Source organism: Coregonus lavaretus, assembly GCF_964263955.1.
Source record: "Coregonus lavaretus genome assembly, chromosome: 8".
Lineage (NCBI taxonomy): Eukaryota > Metazoa > Chordata > Actinopteri > Salmoniformes > Salmonidae > Coregonus > Coregonus lavaretus.
In genome coordinates, this window is record NC_139995.1 from 60,148,676 (window position 1) to 60,176,656 (window position 27,981).

A 27,981-nucleotide genomic window follows, 5' to 3' on the forward strand; every position below is an offset into this window, starting at 1 on the left:
ACAGAGACAGACAGAGACACAGACAGACAGACAGAGACAGACAGACAGACAGACAGAGACAGACAGACAGACAGAGACAGACAGACAGACAGAGACAGACAGACAGAGACACAGACAGACAGACAGACAGACAGACAGACTACAGATGCAGTCCCCTACAGCCTTTACACACGATCAACTGAAGGGGTTTGGTTTGTGCCCATAATGTCTTCTAGTGTCTAAAACCAGTTGCCAAATAAACTGTGTTCAAGTCAACAGGTGCCTTTGTTCATATCTCCAAAAATGACCAAAACTCATCTAGTAGCATATCAAATAACTTTCCATTTGAATGACAAAGTCTACGTTCTGTAGTGTTGTTTTAAACATTATTAATATTTGTTCATAGTTATTTTTTTTTTTTTACAATACACAGATAAAACAAGACAGAGTAGTACAGCAGAGATCACGTTGGTATAAAACCCAGTCACCTCCACACCAGAGGTTTCAATAACTGGCTCTGAGAGGCGCTTCTAGACAGTCCGGTCCGACTCCACACCCCTGTTAGATTCATTAGGCATTTAACAAGCCCTTGTGCCTAATGACTTTCCCAAATTGCCCCCTACTCCCTATATAGTGCAGTACCTTTTCCCAGGGCACTATACAGGGAGTAGGGTGGCGTTAGGGATTCAACCTAATAATCATAATCAGATTGATGATTTGGCTTCAATTTTAAACCCATATTTGTAATAGCACATTAACACCCCAACATGGTAAACCAAGCACACAGACACTCCTCTAAAACAACCTGGAGCCCAAAAGAAAATAATACAGGTTTGGTACCCATCAGAAAAACTAAAAACAAAGCCTAGTTTAGGCCACTTTAATAATAATAATAATACAATGACCAATATTCCCATCATCAAACTGATTAAGAACAGAAAACAATAACTGCTGATATAGTATTTAATCTATGGTAGAAATAACTATTTGTATTCATCTTCTTTCTCTCTCTCTCTCTCTATATATATATATATACAGTTTGACTTTGTACAGTTTAAAGCAGAGGGCCTTTCTGTGGGGGAATGACTAGACCAGACGGGATGTTATCGATCAATCAATTCATTCATTAATAAATCTATCAATCAAGGGGGCAGAGGAGTAGCAGCCCTGGAGGATCAATCAGGTGGCTAGAAGGGCGGGAGGTCGGGGTGTTGAGGGAGGACAAGCTGGACAGGAGGTTGGGGTGTGGAGGGAGGAATGGAGGCCAGGTAGACAGGTAGACAGGTGGAGGTGGTACAGGAGGTTGGGGTGTGGAGGGAGGAATGGAGGCCAGGTAGACAGGTAGACAGGTGGAGGTGGTACAGGAGGTTGGGGTGTGGAGGGAGGAATGGAGGCCAGGTAGACAGGTAGACAGGTGGAGGTGGTACAGGAGGTTGGGGTGTGGAGGGAGGAATGGAGGCCTGGTAGACAGGTGGAGGTGGTACAGGAGGTTGGGGTGTGGAGGGAGGAATGGAGGCCAGGTAGACAGGTAGACAGGTGGAGGTGGTACAGGAGGTTGGGGTGTGGAGGGAGGAATGAAGGCCAGGGCAGGCCTGGTAGACAGGTGGAGGTGGTACAGGAGGTTGGGGTGTGGAGGGAGGAATGGAGGCCAGGTAGACAGGTGGAGGTGGGACAGGAGGTTGGGGTGTGGAGGGAGGAATGGAGGCCAGGTAGACAGGTGGAGGTGGGACAGGAGGTTGGGGTGTGGAGGGAGGAATGGAGGCCAGGTAGACAGGTGGAGGTGGGACAGGAGGTTGGGGTGTGGAGGGAGGAATGGAGGCCTGGTAGACAGGTGGAGGTGGTACAGGAGGTTGGGGTGTGGAGGGAGGAATGGAGGCCAGGTAGACAGGTAGACAGGTGGAGGTGGGACAGGAGGTTGGGGTGTGGAGGGAGGAATGGAGGCCTGGGCAGGCCTGGTAGACAGGTGGAGGTGGTACAGGAGGTGTGGTACTAAATGTTGCTGCCGCCTCAGGTCGAGGTGCTCTTGGAGAAGTTGGGGTAAAGCACCGCTGCTGTCACCGCTACCATCACTGCTACCACTGGCATCCAGGGGCTCCAACCAATCTGCAAGGAGAGACACAGAGAGAGGGTTAGAGTTGGAAGTCTAGGTCTTCAGCTGGCCTACACTGGTCAGGTGGAGGAAAGAGAGAGAGAGAAGCATGCAAGAGAAAGTTTCCCTGGGAGTGAGCCATTTGAGTTACCTCACAGGACCGTCCTGTTCTGAGGAAGCAATGAAAAATACATGTTGATTAAAATAAAATGCCAGAGGAAAAAATCTAGAGCTGCAAAAGAATGATGGTCATAAAGTATGATGTCATAAAGTATGATGGTCTTAAAGTATGATGTCATAAAGTATGATATCATAAAGTATGATGGTCATAAAGTATGATATCATAAAGTATGATGGTCATAAAGTATGATATCATAAAGTATGATGTCATAAAGCAATAATGACAAAAATAGTTCAAAAATAAGTAAAAAGGTGAAACAACCCCCCAGAATAAGCCTTGGTGGGTTAGTGATCCAAGCAACACAGACGGCAGGCTTCAATGACTGGTTGTATTAGTAGGACAGTGTTTCCCAACACCAGTCCTCCAGTACCGTCCGGGGCCACAATGAAAATGTGTACTGTTGGGGGATCTGGAAGACCGGAGTTGGGAAACACTGTAGTAGGAGACTGACTGTATAGACCAGGACTGCCCAACCCTGTTCCTGGAGAGCTACCCTCCTGTAGGTTTTAACTCCAACCCTGTTCCTGGAGAGCTACCCTCCTGTAGGTTTTAACTCCAACCCTGTTCCTGGAGAGCTACCCTCCTGTAGGTTTTAACTCCAACCCTGTTCCTGGAGAGCTAGCCTCCTGTAGGTTAACTCCAACCCTGTTCCTGGAGAGCTACCCTCCTGTAGGTTTTAACTCCAACCCTGTTCCTGGAGAGCTAGCCTACTGTAGGTTTTAACACCAACCCTGTTCCTGGAGAGCTAGCCTCCTGTAGGTTAACTCCAACCCTGTTCCTGGAGAGCTACCGTCCTGTAGGTTTTTGCTCCAACCCTAATCTAGCACACCTGATTCTAATAATTAGCAGGTTGATAAGATGAATCAGGTTAGTAACACCTGTGGTTGGAGCGAAATCCTACAGGAGGGTAGCTCTCCAGGAACAGGGTTGGGCAACCCTGGTATAGACCAAGGGTAGGCAACCCTAGTTCTGGAGTGCCGCAGGCACTTCATGTTTTTGATTTAACCGACCTGGCAGACCAGGTGTGTTTAATTTAGTCAATCACTGAACTGATCAATTAGCTCAGTTGGTCAGATGGGGTGCCTAGTTGGAACAAAATCCTGCAGTACCTGCAGCACTCCAGGAACAGGGTTGTCTTCCCCTGGTCTATAATAATAATAATAATAATAATAATAATAATAATAGTTAGTTTAGTGCAGGGCTGTTCAACTCAGGTCCCTGGAGCGCCGAAACACTTTTCATTAGTATCCTCTCCTTCCATCAGACTGGTTCAGACCTGGGACACCTGGTTCAGACCTGGGACACCTGGGCAGCGTTTACACAGGCAGCCCAATTCTGATCTTTTTTTTTTACTGATTGGTCTTTGGGGACTAATCATATCAGCTCTTTTGTCCATAATTGAGCTGTCTGTGTAAACGCGGATCTGGTGAGTGAGTGTGGGACATTAACTACCAGGTAGAAACAAAACCCAGAAGTGTTTTGGGATTTCGGCCCTTCAGAACCAGAATTGACCAGCCCAGGTTTAGTGTTAGTTCTCCCCAGTGTTGGTTGTGCCAAGCAGCAGCTGCAGGGGGAGTGGTTGAATGAATGATAGCCATGCACTGGAGAGTTGGAGGAGGAGGAGGAGGAGGAGGAAGAGGAGGAGGAGGAGGAGGAGGAGGAGAAGAGAGGAGGAGGAGGAGGAGGAGGAGGATGCAGACAGATGAGACCACACCAACTCAACAGAACGTCGGGTACCTTTCTACCACAACTGGCTGAAGCACCAATACAGCAAAGCCAGGATAAGGCCGATGAAAATGGCTTGGACAGGCTGCAATATGGATGGCTAAAGGAGGGAAGGGATCAATCAATCAGAGAGAATAATCAATTGTTATAAACTCATCAAAACGAATAAATAATGGGAAAATAATCCAAATGAATAAATAAACAGAAAACTGAAGTGAAGGCCAGTTGGATTAATTTTTAAAGTCAACAGAAGAGGGGGATTGGGAGAGGGATAGGGCAGGGGGCTGGAGGAAGATAGGGCAGGGGGCTGGAGGGGGATAGGGCAGGGGGCTGGAGAGGGATAGGGCAGGGGGCTGGAGAAAGATAGGGCAGGGGGCTGGAGAAAGATAGGGCAGGGGGCTGGAGAAATATAGGGCGGGGGGCTGGAGAGGGATAGGGCAGGGGGCTGGAGGGAGATAGGGCAGGGGGCTGGAGAGGGATAGGGCGGGGGGCTGGAGAGGGATAGGGCGGGGGGCTGGAGAAAGATAGGGCAGGGGGCTGGAGAAAGATAGGGCAGGGGGCTGGAGAAAGATAGGGCAGGGGGCTGGAGAGGGATAGGGCAGGGGGCTGGAGAGGGATAGGGCAGGGGGCTGGAGAGGGATAGGGCAGGGGGCAGGAGAAAGATATGGCAGGGGGCTGGAGAGGGATAGGGCAGGGGGCTGGAGAAAGATAGGGCAGGGGGCTGGAGAAAGATAGGGCAGGGGGCTGGAGAAATATAGGGCAGGGGGCTGGAGAAATATAGGGCGGGGGGCTGGAGAGGGATAGGGCAGGGGGCTGGAGGGAGATAGGGCAGGGGGCTGGAGAGGGATAGGGCAGGAGAAAGATATGGCAGGGGGCTGGAGAGGGTTAGGGCAGGGGGCTGGAGAGGGATAGGGCAGGGGGCTGGAGAAAGATAGGGCAGGGGGCTGGAGAAATATAGGGCGGGGGGCTGGAGAGGGATAGGGCAGGGGGCTGGAGAGGGATAGGGCGGGGGGCTGGAGAGGGATAGGGCGGGGGGCTGGAGGGGGTTAGGGCAGGGGGCTGGAGGGAGATAGGGCAGGGGGCTGGAGGGGGATAGGTCAGGGGGCTGGAGAAAGATAGGGCAGGGGGCTGGAGAAAGATAGGGCAGGGGGCTGGAGAAAGATAGGGCAGGAGAAAGATAGGGCAGGGGGCTGGAGAGGGATAAGGCGGGGGGCTGGAGGGGGTTAGGGCAGGGGGCTGGAGGGAGATAGGGCAGGGGGCTGGAGGGGGATAGGGCAGGGGGCTGGAGAAAGATAGGGCAGGGGGCTGGAGAAAGATAGGGCAGGGGGCTGGAGGGGATTAGGGCAGGGGGCTGGAGAGGGATAGGGCAGGGGGCTGGAGAGGGATAGGGCAGGGGGCTGGAGAGGGATAGGGCAGGGGGCAGGAGAGGGATAGGGCAGGGGGCTGGAGAGGGATAGGGCAGGGGGCTGGAGAGGGATAGGGCAGGGGGCTGGAGAGGGATAGGGCAGGGGGCTGGAGAGGGATAGGGCAGGGGGATACATCTAGAAGCTGAACACAGGTATAGATACATGTCACACCACATCTAGAAGCTGAACACCATAACAGTAAGACTATGGGACAGTGGAGAGAGAGGGGTTTAACACAAACACACTGGAACATACTGCGCAAACCGATTTTGAAAGCTGATCACTCTTAGGCCGGGATTCAATTAGATCCTGCTGTGTCCACAATGCTCCATTTAAATGTCATTTCTGATAGAGCCATTTACCGTTAACTGTGAACACGGTCTCCGCAAATGCAGGAACATTTCCTTTAAATGGCGACAAAGCATGATCAGATTGAATCCCAGCCTTTGTTGATTTGATGTCCCAGGACTGAGATTAATTTGATGTCCCAGGACTGAAATTAATTTGATGTCCCAGGACTGAGATTCATTTGATGTCCCAGGACTGAGATTCATTTGATGTCCCAGGACTGAGATTAATTTGATGTCCCAGGACTGAGATGAATTTGATGTCCCAGGACTGAGATTGATTTGATGTCCCAGGACTGAGATTGATTTGATGTCCCAGGACTGAGATTGATTTGATGTCCCAGGACTGAGATTGATTTGATGTCCCAGGTCTGAGATTGATTTGATGTCCCAGGACTGAGATGAATTTGATGTCCCAGGACTGAGATGAATTTGATGTCCCAGGACTGAGATGAATTTGATGTCCCAGGACTGAGATTGATTTGATGTCCCAGGACTGAGATTGATTTGATGTCCCAGGACTGAGATTCATTTGATGTCCCAGGACTGAGATTCATTTGATGTCCCAGGACTGAGATTAATTTGATGTCCCAGGACTGAGATTGATGTGTGTGTGTTATTTGTTAATCTTGACCAGGGCAGAGGGGTTTCTAGTAGTAGGAGCCTGGCCGGTAGTGATTAACAGCCACAGGCTGTGTTGCATCCTAAATGCATTAGGGGTTGATGTAGCATGGAACTACAGGGAGCTTCCATCCCATTTCTCACACCAGTCCTTCCATGAGGATGTTATGAAAAGTAGCCCAAGGATATATATATATATATATAGCTCAGAAATAGAACAGAAACCCAAAGTTATCCATCACCACATCTGATGACAACTTCTGGCTCCTAACAGAAACTACTGTAGAGGACAGAAAGGCACGAAACTGGCCTCCATCCTTTTCCAATAGTACTGTAGAGGACAGAAAGGCATGAAACTGGCCTCCATCCTTTTCCAATACTCCTGTAGAGGACAGAAAGGCATGAAACTGGCCTCCATCCTTTTCCAATACTCCTGTAGAGGACAGAAAGGCACGAAACTGGCCTCCATCCTTTTCCAATACTCCTGTCAGTCCCTTACAGTGATGGATGTGGGCAGATCAAAGGTTGCTGAATATGTTCCCAACGTGCTGAGTGATGACTTTATCAGTCTCTTAAGAAATGACTTCTTTGCTGACTGCCAATAGCAGGAATAAACAGAACCAGCAGGTCATTACTACTGTGATGCTAATCATTGGGACTTGCAGACATGGAGCTCTGTGTGGTGCTGTTGGTAACGTTCAGCTACTTCATGGAGCTCTGTGTGGTGCTGTTGGTAACGTTCAGCTACTTCACGGAGCTCTGTGTGGTGCTGTTGGTAACGTTCAGCTACTTCATGGAGCTCTGTGTGGTGCTGTTGGTAACGTTCAGCTACTTCATGGAGCTCTGTGTGGTGCTGTTGGTAACGTTCAGCTACTTCACGGAGCTCTGTGTGGTGCTGTTGGTAACGTTCAGCTACTTCATGGAGCTCTGTGTGGTGCTGTTGGTAACGTTCAGCTACTTCACGGAGCTCTGTGTGGTGCTGTTGGTAACGTTCAGCTACTTCACGGAGCTCTGTGTGGTGCTGTTGGTAACGTTCAGCTACTTCACGGAGCTCTGTGTGGTGCTGTTGGTAACGTTCAGCTACTTCACGGAGCTCTGTGTGGTGCTGTTGGTAACGTTCAGCTACTTCACGGAGCTCTGTGTGGTGCTGTTGGTAACGTTCAGCTACTTCACGGAGCTCTGTGTGGTGCTGTTGGTAACGTTCAGCTACTTCATGGAGCTCTGTGTGGTGCTGTTGGTAACGTTCAGCTACTTCACGGAGCTCTGTGTGGTGCTGTTGGTAACGTTCAGCTACTTCACGGAGCTCTGTGTGGTGCTGTTGGTAACGTTCAGCTACGTCATGGAGCTCTGTGTGGTGCTGTTGGTAAAGTTCAGCTACTTCATGGAGCTCTGTGTGGTGCTGTTGGTAACGTTGAGCTAATTTGACATGTTCCTGGATCTCAAAAAGTGGGGGCCCTAAGCAAGAAGTCAAATCAGACATTTCCTTTTGCATCTTGACAACACAACAATCATCCCTTGGGATGCTGTTATCTGTAGTAAGTCTAGTAAATGAACCAGAGAGAGAGAGACAGACAGAAAAGGCCTGGTGGCTTCTGGACAGGAAATGGGGTTAGGATGTAACTACTCACATTCTTGCTCTTGTCCTGCAGCAGTTTGAGGTTGACTTTACACTGTTGCAGCTCCTCGTTGATGGAGCGTTTCTCCTGCTCTGTCCTCTCATAACGCTGCCGCAGGTCAGATAGCGAGGTCTGGGTGTCCTCATACTGGAGGGGGGGGGTTGGAGAGAGAGATTCATGTGAGCAACATTCAAAAACAGACAAACTTTGCATGCAGCCGCTGGCTGTGTGTCTGTATAGTACCCCTCTCTACAGGCTGTGTGTCTGTATAGTACCCCTCTCTACAGGCTGTGTGTCTGTATAGTACCTCTCTACAGGCTGTGTGTCTGTATAGTACCTCTCTACAGGCTGTGTGTCTGTATAGTACCTCTCTACAGGCTGTGTGTCTGTATAGTACCTCTCTACAGGCTGTGTGTCTGTATAGTACCCCTCTCTACAGGCTGTGTGTCTGTATAGTACCTCTCTACAGGCTGTGTGTCTGTATAGTACCTCTCTACAGGCTGTGTGTCTGTATAGTACCCCTCTACAGGCTGTGTGTCTGTATAGTACCCCTCTCTACAGGCTGTGTGTCTGTATAGTACCCCTCTCTACAGGCTGTGTGTCTGTATAGTACCCCTCTCTACAGGCTGTGTGTCTGTATAGTACCCCTCTCTACAGGCTGTGTGTCTGTATAGTACCTCTCTAAAGGCTGTGTGTCTGTATAGTACCCCTCTCTACAGGCTGTGTGTCTGTATAGTACCTCTCTACAGGCTGTGTGTCTGTATAGTACCCCTCTCTACAGGCTGTGTGTCTGTATAGTACCCCTCTCTACAGGCTGTGTGTCTGTATAGTACCCCTCTCTACAGGATGTGTGTCTGTATAGTACCCCTCTCTACAGGCTGTGTGTCTGTATAGTACCTCTCTACAGGCTGTGTGTCTGTATAGTACCTCTCTACAGGCTGTGTGTCTGTATAGTACCCCTCTCTACAGGCTGTGTGTCTGTATAGTACCCCTCTCTACAGGCTGTGTGTCTGTATAGTACCCCTCTCTACAGGCTGTGTGTCTGTATAGTACCCCTCTCTACAGGCTGTGTGTCTGTATAGTACCCCTCTCTACAGGCTGTGTGTCTGTATAGTACCTCTCTAAAGGCTGTGTGTCTGTATAGTACCCCTCTCTACAGGCTGTGTGTCTGTATAGTACCCCTCTCTACAGGCTGTGTGTCTGTATAGTACCCCTCTACAGGCTGTGTGTCTGTATAGTACCTCTCTACAGGCTGTGTGTCTGTATAGTACCTCTCTACAGGCTGTGTGTCTGTATAGTACCCCTCTCTACAGGCTGTGTGTCTGTATAGTACCCCTCTCTACAGGCTGTGTGTCTGTATAGTACCCCTCTACAGGCTGTGTGTCTGTATAGTACCCCTCTCTACAGGCTGTGTGTCTGTATAGTACCCCTCTCTACAGGCTGTGTGTCTGTATAGTACCTCTCTACAGGCTGTGTGTCTGTATAGTACCCCTCTCTACAGGCTGTGTGTCTGTATAGTACCCCTCTCTACAGGCTGTGTGTCTGTATAGTACCCCTCTACAGGCTGTGTGTCTGTATAGTACCTCTCTCTACAGGCTGTGTGTCTGTATAGTACCCCTCTCTACAGGCTGTGTGTCTGTATAGTACCCCTCTCTACAGGCTGTGTGTCTGTATAGTACCCCTCTCTACAGGCTGTGTGTCTGTATAGTACCTCTCTACAGGCTGTGTGTCTGTATAGTACCCCTCTCTACAGGCTGTGTGTCTGTATAGTACCTCTCTACAGGCTGTGTGTCTGTATAGTACCCCTCTCTACAGGCTGTGTGTCTGTATAGTACCCCTCTCTACAGGCTGTGTGTCTGTATAGTACCTCTACAGGCTGTGTGTCTGTATAGTACCCCTCTCTACAGGCTGTGTGTCTGTATAGTACCCCTCTACAGGCTGTGTGTCTGTATAGTACCTGTCTCTACAGGCTGTGTGTCTGTATAGTACCTCTCTACAGGCTGTGTGTCTGTATAGTACCTCTACAGGCTGTGTGTCTGTATAGTACCCCTCTCTACAGGCTGTGTGTCTGTATAGTACCCCTCTACAGGCTGTGTGTCTGTATAGTACCTCTCTCTACAGGCTGTGTGTCTGTATAGTACCTCTCTACAGGCTGTGTGTCTGTATAGTACCTCTCTACAGGCTGTGTGTCTGTATAGTACCCCTCTCTACAGGCTGTGTGTCTGTATAGTACCCCTCTCTGCAGGCTGTGTGTCTGTATAGTACCCCTCTCTACAGGCTGTGTGTCTGTATAGTACCTGTCTCTACAGGCTGTGTGTCTGTATAGTACCTCTCTACAGGCTGTGTGTCTGTATAGTACCTCTCTACAGGCTGTGTGTCTGTATAGTACCTCTCTACAGGCTGTGTGTCTGTATAGTACCTCTCTACAGGCTGTGTGTCTGTATAGTACCCCTCTCTACAGGCTGTGTGTCTGTATAGTACCTGTCTCTACAGGCTGTGTGTCTGTATAGTACCTCTCTACAGGCTGTGTGTCTGTATAGTACCTCTCTACAGGCTGTGTGTCTGTATAGTACCTCTCTACAGGCTGTGTGTCTGTATAGTACCCCTCTCTACAGGCTGTGTGTCTGTATAGTACCTCTACAGGCTGTGTGTCTGTATAGTACCCCTCTCTACAGGCTGTGTGTCTGTATAGTACCCCTCTCTACAGGCTGTGTGTCTGTATAGTACCCCTCTCTACAGGCTGTGTGTCTGTATAGTACCCCTCTCTACAGGCTGTGTGTCTGTATAGTACCTCTCTAAAGGCTGTGTGTCTGTATAGTACCCCTCTCTACAGGCTGTGTGTCTGTATAGTACCCCTCTCTACAGGCTGTGTGTCTGTATAGTACCCCTCTCTACAGGCTGTGTGTCTGTATAGTACCTCTACAGGCTGTGTGTCTGTATAGTACCCCTCTCTACAGGCTGTGTGTCTGTATAGTACCTCTCTCTACAGGCTGTGTGTCTGTATAGTACCTCTCTACAGGCTGTGTGTCTGTATAGTACCTCTCTCTGCAGGCTGTGTGTCTGTATAGTACCTCTCTCTGCAGGCTGTGTGTCTGTATAGTACCTCTCTCTGCAGGCTGTGTGTCTGTATAGTACCCCTCTCTACAGGCTGTGTGTCTGTATAGTACCTCTCTACAGGCTGTGTGTCTGTATAGTACCCCTCTCTACAGGCTGTGTGTCTGTATAGTACCTCTCTACAGGCTGTGTGTCTGTATAGTACCTCTCTCTGCAGGCTGTGTGTCTGTATAGTACCTCTCTCTGCAGGCTGTGTGTCTGTATAGTACCTCTCTCTGCAGGCTGTGTGTCCTGCTAGCAGCCTGGGCCAGCTGTGTCTGCAGCTTGTTAGCATCCTGGAGGTGTTGGTCCTGCAGTGAGCCCAGTCTACTCTGCATCTCTCTCTGGGACTTCTCCAGACTGGCAGTCTGCTCCCTGGAACTGAGGAGGGGGAGGACAGGGGGAGGTAGGGGGGAGGTCAGGGGGAGGACAGGGGGAAGACAGGGGGAGGGCAGGGGGAGGTGGTCAGCACATGGATGTGTTTTGTAATAATAAGGTTAGTCTATTGTAGATGTTGTGTACTTCAGCTTGCTCTCAATATTTCAACTGCTCTCTCCCCCTCCTCCCCCTCCATGCTGCCCAGCCCCATGTCAGCTCCTGCATACTACTGTGGTAGAAGCCCACCCATCCAGCTAATAAGTACCTAACAGGTTATCCACCCACCCAGCTAATAAGTACCTGACAGGTTATCCACCCACCCAGCTAATAAGTACCTGACAGGTTATCCACCCACCCAGCTAATAAGTACCTAACAGGTTATCCACCCACCCAGCTAATAAGTACCTGACAGGTTATCCACCCACCCAGCTAATAAGTACCTGACAGGTTATCCACCCACCCAGCTAATAAGTACCTGACAGGTTCTCTACCCATCCACCCACCCAGCTAATAAGTACCTGACAGATTCTCTACCCACCCAGCTAATAAGTACCTGACAGGTTATCCACCCACCCAGCTAATAAGTACCTGACAGGTTATCCACCCACCCAGCTAATAAGTACCTGACAGGTTATCCACCCACCCAGCTAATAAGTACCTAACAGGTTATCCACCCACACAGCTAATAAATACCTGACAGATTATCTACCCACCCAGCTAATAAGCACCTGACAGGTTATCCACCCACCCAGCTAATAAGTACCTGACAGATTATCCATCCACCCAGCTAATAAGTACCTGACAGGTTATCCACCCACCCAGCTAATAAGTACCTGACAGGTTATCCACCCACCCAGCTAATAAGTACCTGACAGGTTATCCACCCACCCAGCTAATAAGTACCTGACAAGTTATCTACCCACCCAGCTAATAAGCACCTGACAGGTTATCCACCCACCCAGCTAATAAGTACCTGACAGGTTACCCACCCACCCAGCTAATAAATACCTGACATGTTATCACAAACCCACCCACCCAGCTAATAAGTACCTGACAGGTTATCCACCCACCCAGCTAATAAGTACCTGACAGGTTACCCACCCACCCAGCTAATAAATACCTGACATGTTATCCACAAACCCACCCACCCAGCTAATAAGTACCTGACAGGTTCTCTACCCACCCACCCAGCTAATAAGTAGCTGACAGGTTCTCTACCCATCCACCCACCCAGTTAATAAGCACCTGACAGGTTATCCACCCACCCAGGTAATAAGTACCTGACATGTTATCCACAAACCCACCCACCCAGCTAATAAGTACCTGACAGGTTCTCTACCCACCCACGCAGCTAATAAATACCTGACAGGTTCTCTACCCACCCACACAGCTAATAAGTACCTGACATATTATCCACAAACCCACCCACCCAGCTAATAAGTACCTGACAGGTTCTCTACCCATCCACCCACCCAGCTAATAAGTACCTGACAGGTTATCCACCCACCCAGCTAATAAGTACCTGACAGGTTCACTACTCACTCACCCAGCTAATAAATACCTGACAGGTTACCCACCCACCCAGCTAATAAATACCTGACAGGTTACCCACCCACCCAGCTAATAAATACCTGACAGGTTATCCACCCACCCAGCTAATAAGTACCTGACAGGTTACCCACCCACCCAGCTAATAAGTACCTGACAGGTTCTCTACCCACCCACGCAGCTAATAAATACCTGACAGGTTCTCTACCCACCCACCCAGCTAATAAGTACCTGACAGGTTCTCTACCCACCCACGCAGCTAATAAATACCTGACAGGTTCTCTACCCACCCATCCAGCTAATAAGTACCTGACATGTTATCCACAAACCCACCCACCCAGCTAATAAGTACCTGACATGTTATCCACAAACCCACCCACCCAGCTAATAAGTACCTGACAGGTTCTCTACCCATCCACCCACCCAGCTAATAAGTACCTGACAGATTCTCTACCCATCCACCCACACAGCTAATAAGCACCTGACAGGTTATCCACCCACCCAGCTAATAAGTACCTGACAGGTTCACTACCCACCCACCCAGCTAATAAATACCTGACAGGTTACCCACCCACCCAGCTAATAAATACCTGACAGGTTACCCACCCACCCACCCAGCTAATAAATACCTGACAGGTTACCCACCCACCCAGCTAATAAATACCTGACAGGTTATCCACCCACCCAGCTAATAAGTACCTGACAGGTTATCCACCCACCCAGCTAATAAATACCTGACAGGTTACCCACCCACCCAGCTAATAAATACCTGACAGGTTATCCACCCACCCAGCTAATAAATACCTGACAGGTTACCCACCCACCCAGCTAATAAATACCTGACAGGTTCTCTACCCACCCACCCAGCTAATAAATACCTGACAGGTTCTCTACCCACCCACCCAGCTAATAAATACCTGACAGGTTCTCTACCCACCCACCCAGCTAATAAGTACCTGACATGTTATCCACAAACCCACCCACCCAGCTAATAAGTACCTGACAGGTTCTCTACCCATCCACCCACCCAGCTAATAAGTACCTGACAGATTCTCTACCCATCCACCCACCCAGCTAATAAGCACCTGACAGGTTATCCACCCACCCAGCTAATAAGTACCTGACAGGTTCACTACTCACTCACCCAGCTAATAAATACCTGACAGGTTACCCACCCACCCAGCTAATAAATACCTGACAGGTTACCCACCCACCCATCTAATAAATACCTGACAGGTTATCCACCCACCCAGCTAATAAGTACCTGACAGGTTACCCACCCACCCAGCTAATAAGTACCTGACAGGTTCTCTACCCACCCACGCAGCTAATAAATACCTGACAGGTTATCCACCCACGCAGCTAATAAATACCTGACAGGTTACCCACCCACCCAGCTAATAAATACCTGACAGGTTATCCACCCACCCAGCTAATAAGTACCTGACAGGTTATCCACCCACCCAGCTAATAAATACCTGACAGGTTATCCACCCACCCAGCTAATAAATACCTGACAGGTTATCCACCCACCCAGCTAATAAATACCTGACAGGTTATCCACCCACCCAGCTAATAAATACCTGACAGGTTACCCACCCAGCTAATAAATACCTGACAGGTTACCCACCCACCCAGCTAATAAATACCTGACAGGTTACCCACCCACCCAGCTAATAAGTACCTGACAGGTTACCCACCCACCCAGCTAATAAGTACCTGACAGGTTATCCACCCACCCAGCTAATAAATACCTGACAGGTTACCCACCCACCCAGCTAATAAATACCTGACAGGTTATCCACCCACCCAGCTAATAAATACCTGACAGGTTACCCACCCACCCAGCTAATAAATACCTGACAGGTTATCCACCCACCCAGCTAATAAGTACCTGACAGGTTACCCACCCACCCAGCTAATAAGTACCTGACAGGTTACCCACCCACCCAGCTAATAAATACCTGACAGGTTATCCACCCACCCAGCTAATAAGTACCTGACAGGTTACCCACCCACCCAGCTAATAAATACCTGACAGGTTATCCACCCACCCAGCTAATAAATACCTGACAGGTTATCCATCCACCCAGCTAATAAGTACCTGACAGGTTCTCTACCCAACACTGTACCAGGCTAGCACATCCCCCCAATAGCACTAGATTCCTCCCCCCTCCGACAGCGCTGAATGTGATGAAGGATTTCAACAGTAAGGAGTGTTGAGTGTCAGCAGAGACCTGGGGACTGACAGAGAGCAGAGACCTGGGGACTGACAGAGAGCAGAGACCTGGGGACTGACAGAGAGCAGAGACCTGGGGACTGACAGAGAGCAGAGACCTGGGGACTGACAGAGAGCAGAGACCTGGGGACTGACAGAGAGCAGAGACCTGGGGACTGACAGAGAGCAGAGACCTGGGGACTGACAGAGAGCAGAGACCTGGGGACTGACAGAGAGCAGAGACCTGGGGACTGACAGAGAGCAGAGACCTGGGGACTGACAGAGAGCAGAGACCCGGGGACTGACAGAGAGCAGAGACCTGGGGACTGACAGAGAGCAGAGACCTGGGGACTGACAGAGAGCAGAGACCTGGGGACTGACAGAGAGCAGAGACCCAGTCTGCAGTAAGCCTGGTCTGCAGTAAGCCTGGTCTGCAGTAAGCCTGGTCTGCAGTAAGCCTGGTCTGCAGTAAGCCTGGTCTGCAGTAAGCCTGGTCTGCAGTAAGCCTGGTCTGCAGTAAGCCTGGTCTGCAGTATGCAAAAAGCAACACTTGGCAAACCTACCACTGTCACTTTAGCTGGATCTTATTGCTCTGTGTTGTGGCCGCAACCCTCCGCCCCACATCATATGTCTTGGTGTAACAGTGTTCAGTAGAGTCAGGGCTACCCCCCCCAATGGCTGTGTCTGCAGTGTGTAGACCCACCTGTTCAGTTCAGTCTCCAGTCTGTGTAGTCTGTCCACCAGGGTAGTCTTCTCGGAACGGAGCCACTCACACTCCTGCTGCAGACTGGAGCAGTCCTTCTGAAGACGGTCCAACTCTCCTACAGAGAGACAGATTATCATTATTATAGCAGTCCTCCTGAAGACGCTCCAACTCTCCTACAGAGAGACAGATTATCATTATTATAGCAGTCCTCCTGAAGACGCTTCAACTCTCCTACAGAGAGACAGATTATCATTATTATAGCAGTCCTTCTGAAGACGCTCCCTCTCCTACAGAGAGACAGATTATCATTATTATAGCAGTCCTTCTGAAGACGGTCCCTCTCCTACAGAGAGACAGATTATCATTATTATAGCAGTCCTCCTGAAGACGCTTCAACTCTCCTACAGAGAGACAGATTATCATTATTATAGCAGTCCTTCTGAAGACGCTCCCTCTCCTACAGAGAGACAGATTATCATTATTATAGCAGTCCTCCTGAAGACGCTCCCTCTCCTACAGAGAGACAGATTATCATTATTATAGCAGTCCTTCTGAAGACGCTCCAACTCTCCTACAGAGAGACAGATTATCATTATTATAGCAGTCCTCCTGAAGACGCTCCCTCTCCTACAGAGAGACAGATTATCATTATTATAGCAGTCCTCCTGAAGACGCTCCAACTCTCCTACAGAGAGACAGATTATCATTATTATAGCAGTCCTTCTGAAGACGCTCCAACTCTCCTACAGAGAGACAGATTATCATTATTATAGCAGTCCTCCTGAAGACGCTCCAACTCTCCTACAGAGAGACAGATTATCATTATTATAGCAGTCCTCCTGAAGACGCTCCCTCTCCTACAGAGAGACAGATTATCATTATTATAGCAGTCCTTCTGAAGACGCTCCAACTCTCCTACAGAGAGACAGATTATCATTATTATAGCAGTCCTCCTGAAGACGCTCCCTCTCCTACAGAGAGACAGATTATCATTATTATAGCAGTCCTCCTGAAGATGCTCCAACTCTCCTACAGAGAGACAGATTATCATTATTATAGCAGTCCTCCTGAAGACGCTCCAACTCTCCTACAGAGAGACAGATTATCATTATTATAGCAGTCCTCCTGAAGACGCTCCAACTCTCCTACAGAGAGACAGATTATCATTATTATAGCAGTCCTCCTGAAGACGCTCCAACTCTCCTACAGAGAGACAGATTATCATTATTATAGCAGTCCTTCTGAAGACGCTCCCTCTCCTACAGAGAGACAGATTATCATTATTATAGCAGTCCTTCTGAAGACGCTCCCTCTCCTACAGAGAGACAGATTATCATTATTATAGCAGTCCTTCTGAAGACGCTCCAACTCTCTGATTTCAAAACAGTGGCAACTTTAATGCTGCAAGGATGTGATCACAAAGAAGTGGATTTTTCGCTGGGGTATAGAGAGAGATGTCAGTTTCAATTCCATATGATGGAGGATAATGTAAGAGCAAACTTCAATTCCTGAGGAATTGATCAGGAAAACCCATATGGCTCTGCTATTGGAAGGGTTAGTGGTTAGCGTGGTATCGTACCTTGTAGCTGGTGGGCTCTCTGCTGGTGCTGGCTCTGCTGTTGGAAGGGTTAGTGGTTAGCGTGGTGTCGTACCTTGTAGCTGGTGGGCTCTCTGCTGGTGCTGGCTCTGCTGTAGGAAGGTGGCCTGCAGGGAGTTGATCTCCTGTTCGTATTTTGCCGCAGCCTGCCGCCACTTCTCCAGCTCGGCCGTGACACCTCCCAGGTCCCTCTGCAGGGCGGCGATGTCGCGCTCCCTCTCGGCCGTGGCGGCCTCCATGGCGTGGCGGAGGACTAGCACCTCCTCCTGAGCCGAGTACAGCTCCTCCCACGTGCTGCTGCTGCTCTCTCTCTGCTCCTTCAACTCCTCCATGTCCCCTGCTAGCTTCCCCAACTGGCCTGGGAACATATAGTAAATACAATATATAACCTCGCTTCCCCAACTGGCCTGGGAACATATAGTATATATAACCTCGCTTCCCCAACTGGCCTGGGAACATATAGTAAATACAATATATAACCTCGCTTCCCCAACTGGCCTGGGAACATATAGTATATATAACCTCGCTTCCCCAACTGGCCTGGGAACATATAGTATATACAATATATAACCTCGCTTCCCCAACTGGCCTGGGAACATATAGTATATATAACCTCGCTTCCCCAACTGGCCTGGGAACATATAGTATATATAACCTCGCTTCCCCAACTGGCCTGGGAACATATAGTATATACAATATATAACCTCGCTTCCCCAACTGGCCTGGGAACATATAGTATATACAATATATAACCTCGCTTCCCCAACTGGCCTGGGAACATATAGTATATACAATATATAACCTCGCTTCCCCAACTGGCCTGGGAACATATAGTATATACAATATATAACCTCGCTTCCCCAACTGGCCTGGGAACATATAGTAAATACAATATATAACCTCGCTTCCCCAACTGGCCTGGGAACATATAGTAAATACAATATATAACCTCGCTTCCCCAACTGGCCTGGGAACATATGGTATACAGTGATCCCTCGCCACTTCGCGGTTCACTTATCGCGGATTCGCTATTTCGCGGATTTTCATAATGCATTTTTTTTTTTTTGGTGCATTGTGCTCTGCATTCTGATTCGCTAAAAACTCACTCCCGCTTCTTGTATCAAAACATGCTACGAATTGTGCTATCATTTTGTCGTCTCGTGCAGTTATGTGTACGTACATAAAACAGCTTGGCAAATTTACATTAAGTTGGCCAAAATATCTTGTAATTTCGAACATCTCCTAAACCCATAATGTCGACGAAACGGCCTGGACCGACAAAAGCACCTGCGGATGGGCCCAAACGGCGGAAGATGCTACCTATCTCAGATAAAGTTAAACTTCTGGACATGCTAAGGGAAGGTAAATGACAAAGCCACAAAGCGACGATGAAAGAGAAGAGGGAGAAGAGGACACGAGAGATGAGGAGGAAGGACTAACGCTTGGTCGCTTAGCAACCATGGTGCGAATGGCCACTGAACTTAAGCGAGTAGCTGAGGAATGGGACCCTTTGATGAGCCGTTCATTACAGTTCTCCAACGTAATCGATGGTGGCATGTCGGTGTACAAGGATCTTTTTGCAAAGAAGAAAAAAGAGCGACAACAGCTGCCTATCACTATGTTCTTCTCCCGAACAAACACACCTGCACCGCGGGCTTCAGAAGAAGAGAACACTGCAGAGCGCAGTCAGGATGCAGCGGCCCAGTCTGAAGAGCAGTGAAACGGCCTACACGTGAGTCACTGTATTTGTATACATGTAATAGTTGCTAATTGTAAAAAAAAAAAGTTTTCTATTTCGCGGATTTCACTTATCGCGGGTCATTTTCGGAACGTAACCCCCGCGATAAACGAGGGATTACTGTATACAATATATAACCTCGCTTCCCCAACTGGCCTGGGAACATATGGTATATACAATATATAACCTTGCTTCCCCAACTGGCCTGGGAACATATAGTAAATACAATATATAACCTCGCTTCCCCAACTGGCCTGGGAACATATAGTATATATAACCTCGCTTCCCCAACTGGCCTGGGAACATATAGTAAATACAATATATAACCTCGCTTCCCCAACTGGCCTGGGAACATATAGTATATACAGTCATGTACACTATATAATATACAGTGCTATGAAAAAGTATTTGCCCCCTTTCTAATTTTCTTGACTTTTGCATATTTGTGATACTGAATGTTATCAGATCTTCAACCAAAACCTAATATTAGATAAAGGGAACATAAGTGAACAAATAACACAACAATTACATATTTATTTCATAAACAAAGTTATGCAACACCCAATTCCCCTGTGTGAAAAAGTAATTGCCCCCTTACACTCAATAACTGGTTGTGCCACATTTAGCTGCAATGACTCCAACCAAACGCTTCCTGTAGTTGTTGATCAGTCTCTCACGTCGCTGTGGAGGAATTTTGGGCCCACCCTTCCATGCAGAACTGCTTTAACTCAGTGACGTGTGGGTTTTCAAGCATGAACTGCTCATTTCAAATCCTGCCACAACATCTCAATTGGGATTAGGTCTGGACTTTGACTAGGCAATTCCAAAACGTCCAATTTGTTGCTTTTTAGCTATTTTCATGTAGACTTGATTGTGTGTTTTGGATCATTGTCTTGCTGCATGACCCAGCTGCGCTTCAGCTTCAGCTCACAGATGGATGGTCTGACATTCTCCTGTAGAATTCTCTGATACAGAGCAGAATTCATGGTTCCTTCTACTAAGGCAAGTCGTCCAGGTCCTGAGGCAGCAAAGCATCCCCAAACCATCACTCCACCACCACCACCATGCTTGATCTTTGGTATGATGTTCTTACTGTGGAATGCAGTGTTTGGTTTTCGCCAGGCATAATGGGACCCATCTCGTCCATAATTGTTGTGTTATTTGTCCACTTATGTTCCCTTTATCTAAAATTAGGTTTTGGTTGAAGATCTGATAACATTCAGTATCACAAATATGCAAAAGTAGAGAAAATTAGAAAGGGGGCAAATACTTTTTTTCATAGCACTGTATAACCTCACTTCTCCAACTGGCCTGGGAACAATCATGTAATGTAGACAATAATATATATGGGCTGTAAGACGCGGGTTGCCATACACAAGGTTGCTGGTTTGATTCCCACCCCAACCCTAAACTTAACCAATCACGTTTGCACATCTGCCATAAGGGGGTGGGGTGGGGGGTGGGGGGACAACTGTCTGTTTGTTAGTTACTATACGCACTCTGTCAGTAATGTATCTGGATGGTATAGTAATATAAAGTAATGTATCGTATAGTAATGTAAAGTATGGTAATGTAATGTATGGTATAGTAATGTAAAGTATGGTAATGTAAGGTATGGTATAGTAATGTAATGTAAAGTAATGTATGGTATATTAATGTAAAGTATGGTATAGTAATATAAAGTAATGTATCGTATGGTAATGTAAGGTATGGTATAGTAATGTAAAGTACAGTGGGGGGAAAAAAGTATTTAGTCAGCCACCAATTGTGCAAGTTCTCCCACTTAAAAAGATGAGAGGCCTGTAATTTTCATCATAGGTACACGTCAACTATGACAGACAAAATGAAAAAAAAAAAATCCAGAAAATCACATTGTAGGATTTTTAATGAATTTATTTGCAAATTATGGTGGAAAATAAGTATTTGGTCAATAACAAAAGTTTGTTGGCAATGACACAGGTCAAACGTTTTCTGTAAGTCTTTACAATGTTTTCACACACTGTTGCTGGTATTTTGGCCCATTCCTCCATGCAGATCTCCTCTAGAGCAGTGATGTTTTGGGGCTGTCGCTGGGCAACACGGACTTTCAACTCCCTCCAAAGATTTTCTATGGGGTTGAGATCTGGAGACTGGCTAGGCCACTCCAGGACCTTGAAATGCTTCTTACGAAGCCACTCCTTCGTTGCCCGGGCGGTGTGTTTGGGATCATTGTCATGCTGAAAGACCCAGCCACGTTTCATCTTCAATGCCCTTGCTGATGGAAGGAGGTTTTCACTCAAAATCTCACGATACATGGCCATTCATTCTTTCCTTTACACGGATCAGTCGTCCTGGTCCCTTTGCAGAAAAACAGCCCCAAAGCATGATGTTTCCACCCCCATGCTTCACAGTAGGTATGGTGTTCTTTGGATGCAACTCAGCATTCTTTGTCCTCCAAACACGACGAGTTGAGTCTTTACCAAAAAGTTATATTTTGGTTTCATCTGACCATATGACATTCTCCCAATCCTCTTCTGGATCATCCAAATGCACTCTAGCAAACTTCAGACGGGCCTGGACATGTACTGGCTTAAGCAGAGGGACACGTCTGGCACTGCAGGATTTGAGTCCCTGGCGGAGTAGTGTGTTACTGATGGTAGGCTTTGTTACTTTGGTCCCAGCTCTCTGCAGGTCATTCACTAGGTCCCCCCGTGTGGTTCTGGGATTCTTGTGATCATTTTGACCCCACGGGGTGAGATCTTGCGTGGAGCCCCAGATCGAGGGAGATTATCAGTGGTCTTGTATGTCTTCCATTTCCTAATAATTGCTCCCACAGTTGATTTCTTCAAACCAAGCTGCTTACCTATTGCAGATTCAGTCTTCCCAGCCTGGTGCAGGTCTACAATTTTGTTTCTGGTGTCCTTTGACAGCTCTTTGGTCTTGGCCATAGTGGAGTTTGGAGTGTGACTGTTTGAGGTTGTGGACAGGTGTCTTTTATACTGATAACAAGTTCAAACAGGTGCCATTAATACAGGTAACGAGTGGCGGACAGAGGAGCCTCTTAAAGAAGAAGTTACAGGTCTGTGAGAGCCAGAAATCTTGCTTGTTTGTAGGTGACCAAATACTTATTTTCCACCATAATTTGCAAATAAATTCATAAAAAATCCTACAATGTGATTTTCTGGAGAAAAAAATTCTCATTTTGTCTGTCATAGTTGACGTGTACCTATGATGAAAATTACAGGCCTCTCTCATCTTTTTAAGTGGGAGAACTTGCACAATTGGTGGCTGACTAAATACCTTTTTTCCCCACTGTATGGTAATGTCAGGTAAGGTATGGTATAGTAATGATATGTATGGTAATGTATGGTATAGTAATGTATGGTATAGTAATGTATAGTATAGTAATGTATGGTATAGTAATGTATGGTATAGTAATGTATGGTATAGTAATGTATGGTATAGTAATGTAAGGTATGGTATAGTAATGTATGGTATAGTAATGTATGGTATAGTAATGATATGTATGGTAATGTATGGTATAGTAATGTAAAGTCTGGTATAGTAATGTATGGTATAGTAATGTATGGTATAGCAATGTAACGTATGGTAATGTAATGTATGTTAATGTATGGTATAGTAATGCAATGCATGATAATGTAATGTAATGTATGGTATAGTAATGTAATGTATGGTAATGTATGGTATAGTAATGCAATGCATGATAATGTAATGTAATGTATGGTATAGTAATGTAGGTAGGTACTGTATCGATATAGTATGTGGCAGGGGTATTCAACTCTTACCCTACGAGGTCCGGAGCCTGCTGGTTTTCTGTTCTACCTGAACTGGATCTGTACTATACTCACTATGTAATGTACTGGATCTGCACTATATTCTAATGTACTGGATCTGCACTATATTCTAATGTACTGGATCTGCACTATATTCTAATGTACTGGATCTGCACTATATTCTAATGTACTGGATCTGCACTATACTCTAATATACCAAATCTATACTGTACTGGGTCTGTACTATACTCGCCCTGTAGGTACTGATCTGTACTATACTCTGTAGGTACTGATCTGTACTATATATACTCACTCTGTAGGTACTGATCTGTACTATACTCACTCTGTAGGTACTGATCTGTACTATACTCACTCTGTAGGTACTGATCTGTACTATATACTCACTCTGTAGGTACTGATCTGTACTATACTCACTCTGTAGGTACTGATCTGTACTATACTCACTCTGTAGGTACTGATCTGTACTATACTCACTCTGTAGGTACTGATCTGTACTATACTCTGTAGGTACTGATCTGTACTATATACTCACTCTGTAGGGACTGATCTGTACTATACTCACTCTGTAGGTACTGATCTGTACTATATACTCACTCTGTAGGTACTGATCTGTACTATATACTCACTCTGTAGGTACTGATCTGTACTATATATACTCACTCTGTAGGTACTGATCTGTACTATATATACTCACTCTGTAGGTACTGATCTGTACTATATATACTCACTCTGTAGGTACTGATCTGTACTATATATACTCACTCTGTAGGTACTGATCTGTACTATATATACTCACTCTGTAGGTACTGATCTGTACTATATATACTCACTCTGTAGGTACTGATCTGTACTATATACTCACTCTGTAGGTACTGATCTGTACTATATATACTCACTCTGTAGGTACTGATCTGTACTATATATACTCACTCTTTAGGTACTGATCTGTACTATACTCACTCTGTAGGTACTGATCTGTACTATATACTCACTCTGTAGGTACTGATCTGTACTATATACTCACTCTGTAGGTACTGATCTGTACTATACTAACTCTGTAGGTACTGATCTGTACTATACTCACTGTAGGTACTGATCTGTACTATATACTCACTCTGTAGGTACTGATCTGTACTATATACTCACTCTGTAGGTACTGATCTGTACTATACTCACTGTAGGTACTGATCTGTACTATATACTCACTCTGTAGGTACTGATCTGTACTATATACTCACTCTGTAGGTACTGATCTGTACTATACTCACTGTAGGTACTGATCTGTACTATACTCACTGTAGGTACTGATCTGTACTATACTCTGTAGGTACTGATCTGTACTATACTCACTCTGTAGGTACTGATCTGTACTATATACTCACTCTGTAGGTACTGATCTGTACTATATATACTCACTCTGTAGGTACTGATCTGTACTATATATACTCACTCTGTAGGTACTGATCTGTACTATACTCACTGTAGGTACTGATCTGTACTATACTCACTCTGTAGGTACTGATCTGTACTATATACTCACTCTGTAGGTACTGATCTGTACTATATATACTCACTCTGTAGGTACTGATCTGTACTATATATACTCACTCTGTAGGTACTGATCTGTACTATATACTCACTCTGTAGGTACTGATCTGTACTATATATACTCACTCTGTAGGTACTGATCTGTACTATACTCACTGTAGGTACTGATCTGTACTATACTCACTGTAGGTACTGATCTGTACTATACTCACTCTGTAGGTACTGATCTGTACTATATATACTCACTCTGTAGGTACTGATCTGTACTATATATACTCACTGTAGGTACTGATCTGTACTATACTCACTCTGTAGGTACTGATCTGTACTATACTCACTCTGTAGGTACTGATCTGTACTATACTCACTCTGTAGGTACTGATCTGTACTATACTCACCCTGTAGGTACTGATCTGTACTATACTCACTCTGTAGGTACTGATCTGTACTATATACTCACTCTGTAGGTACTGATCTGTACTATACTCACCCTGTAGGTACTGATCTGTACTATACTCTGTAGGTACTGATCTGTACTATATACTCACTCTGTAGGTACTGATCTGTACTATATACTCACTCTGTAGGTACTGATATGTACTATATACTTACTCTGTAGGTACTGATCTGTACTATATACTCACCCTGTAGGTACTGATCTGTACTATACTCACTGTAGGTACTGATCTGTACTATACTCACCCTGTAAGTACTGATCTGTACTATACTCTGTAGGTACTGATCTGTACTATATACTCACTCTGTAGGGACTGATCTGTACTATACTCACTCTGTAGGTACTGATCTGTACTATACTCACTCTGTAGGTACTGATCTGTACTATATACTCACTCTGTAGGTACTGATCTGTACTATATACTCACTCTGTAGGTACTGATCTGTACTATATACTCACTCTTTAGGTACTGATCTGTACTATACTCACTCTGTAGGTACTGATCTGTACTATATACTCACTCTGTAGGTACTGATCTGTACTATATATACTCACTCTGTAGGTACTGATCTGTACTATATACTCACTCTGTAGGTACTGATCTGTACTATACTCACTCTGTAGGTACTGATCTGTACTATACTCACTGTAGGTACTGATCTGTACTATATACTCACTCTGTAGGTACTGATCTGTACTATACTCACTCTGTATGTACTGGTCTGTACTATACTCACTGTAGGTACTGATCTGTACTATACTCACTGTAGGTACTGATCTGTACTATACTCACTCTGTAGGTACTGATCTGTACTATATACTTACTCTGTAGGTACTGATCTGTACTATATACTCACCCTGTAGGTACTGATCTGTACTATACTCACTCTGTAGGTACTGATCTGTACTATAATCACTGTAGGTACTGATCTGTACTATACTCACTCTGTAGGTACTGATCTGTACTATACTCACCCTGTAGGTACTGATCTGTACTATACTCACTCTGTAGGTACTGATCTGTACTATATACTCACTCTGTAGGTACTGATCTGTACTATACTCACCCTGTAGGTACTGATCTGTACTATACTCTGTAGGTACTGATCTGTACTATACTCACTGTAGGTACTGATCTGCACTATACTCACTCTGTAGGTACTGATCTGTACTATATACTTACTCTGTAGGTACTGATCTGTACTATATATACTCACTCTGTAGGTACTGATCTGTACTATACTCACTCTGTAGGTACTGATCTGTACTATACTCACTGTAGGTACTGATCTGTACTATATACTTACTCTGTAGGTACTGATCTGTACTATATACTCACCCTGTAGGTACTGATCTGTACTATACTCACTCTGTAGGTACTGATCTGTACTATACTCACTCTGTAGGTACTGATCTGTACTATACTCACTCTGTAGGTACTGATATGTACTATATACTCACTCTGTAGGTACTGATCTGTACTATACTCACTCTGTAGGTACTGATCTGTACTATACTCACTGTAGGTACTGATCTGTACTATATACTCACCCTGTAGGTACTGATCTGTACTATATTCACTGTAGGTACTGATCTGTACTATATTCACTGTAGGTACTGATCTGTACTATATTCACTGTAGGTACTGATCTGTACTATACTCACTCTGTAGGTACTGATCTGTACTATATACTCACTCTGTAGGTACTGATCTGTACTATATATACTCACTCTGTAGGTACTGATCTGTACTATACTCACTCTGTAGGTACTGATCTGTACTATACTCACTGTAGGTACTGATCTGTACTATATACTCACTCTGTAGGTACTGATCTGTACTATACTCACTCTGTAGGTACTGATCTGTACTATACCCACTCTGCAGGTACTGATCTGTACTATACTCACTCTGTAGGTACTGATCTGTACTATATACTTACTCTGTAGGTACTGATCTGTACTATATACTTACTCTGTAGGTACTGATCTGTACTATACTCACTCTGTAGGTACTGATCTGTACTATACTCACTGTAGGTACTGATCTGTACTATACTCTGTAGGTACTGATCTGTACTATATACTCACTCTGTAGGTACTGATCTGTACTATATATACTCACTCTGTAGGTACTGATATGTACTATACTCTGTAGGTACTGATCTGTACTATATACTCACTCTGTAGGTACTGATCTGTACTATATACTCACTCTGTAGGTACTGATCTGTACTATATACTCACTCTGTAGGTACTGATCTGTACTATACTCACTCTGTAGGTACTGATCTGTACTATATACTCACTCTGTAGGTACTGATCTGTACTATACTTACTCTGTAGGTACTGATCTGTACTATACTCACTCTGTAGGTACTGATCTGTACTATATACTCACTCTGTAGGTACTGATCTGTACTATACTCACTCTGTAGGTACTGATCTGTACTATACTCACTCTGTAGGTACTGATCTGTACTATACTCTGTAGGTACTGATCTGTACTATATACTCACCCTGTAGGTACTGATCTGTACTATACTCACTCTGTAGGTACTGATCTGTACTATAATTACTCTGTAGGTACTGATCTGTACTATATATACTCACTCTGTAGGTACTGATCTGTACTATATATACTCACTCTGTAGGTACTGATCTGTACTATACTCACTCTGTAGGTACTGATCTGTACTATATACTCACTCTGTAGGTACTGATCTGTACTATATACTCACTCTGTAGGTACTGATCTGTACTATATACTCACTCTGTAGGTACTGATCTGTACTATACTCACTCTGTAGGTACTGATCTGTACTATACTCACTCTGTAGGTACTGATCTGTACTATACTCTGTAGGTACTGATCTGTACTATATACTCACTCTGTAGGTACTGATCTGTACTATATACTCACTCTGTAGGTACTGATCT

At 45.9% G+C, this 27,981-nt stretch overlaps 1 protein-coding gene and 2 long non-coding RNA genes across 6 annotated transcripts in view; 2 read left to right on the top strand and 1 right to left on the bottom strand.

Moving 5' to 3' along the window:
- Nucleotides 1-844: 844 nt before the first annotated feature.
- slmapa (sarcolemma associated protein a) overlaps nucleotides 845-27,981 on the bottom strand; it is a 143,064-nt gene continuing 115,927 nt past the window's right edge. For all 4 annotated transcript variants that reach the window (XM_084166832.1, XM_084166831.1, XM_084166830.1 and 1 more), the window contains 6 exons: nucleotides 17,560-17,862; nucleotides 15,905-16,022; nucleotides 11,288-11,438; nucleotides 7,977-8,111; nucleotides 3,987-4,074; nucleotides 845-2,082 (listed from right to left, as the gene is read on the bottom strand). In XM_084166832.1, coding sequence (XP_084022958.1) covers nucleotides 3,991-4,074; nucleotides 7,977-8,111; nucleotides 11,288-11,438; nucleotides 15,905-16,022; nucleotides 17,560-17,862 — 791 coding nt within the window. In that variant the 3' untranslated portion in view covers nucleotides 845-2,082; nucleotides 3,987-3,990. The remainder of the gene's footprint in view (nucleotides 2,083-3,986; nucleotides 4,075-7,976; nucleotides 8,112-11,287; nucleotides 11,439-15,904; nucleotides 16,023-17,559; nucleotides 17,863-27,981) is intronic.
- LOC311133330 lies at nucleotides 25,367-26,469 on the top strand. Its single transcript, XR_014613580.1, has 5 exons — nucleotides 25,367-25,411; nucleotides 25,508-25,569; nucleotides 25,604-25,665; nucleotides 26,024-26,085; nucleotides 26,266-26,469. It is a non-coding gene; the product is annotated as an uncharacterized lncRNA (long non-coding RNA).
- Nucleotides 26,495-27,951, top strand: LOC311133329. Its single transcript, XR_014613579.1, has 4 exons — nucleotides 26,495-26,539; nucleotides 26,684-26,745; nucleotides 26,780-26,899; nucleotides 27,296-27,951. It is a non-coding gene; the product is annotated as an uncharacterized lncRNA (long non-coding RNA).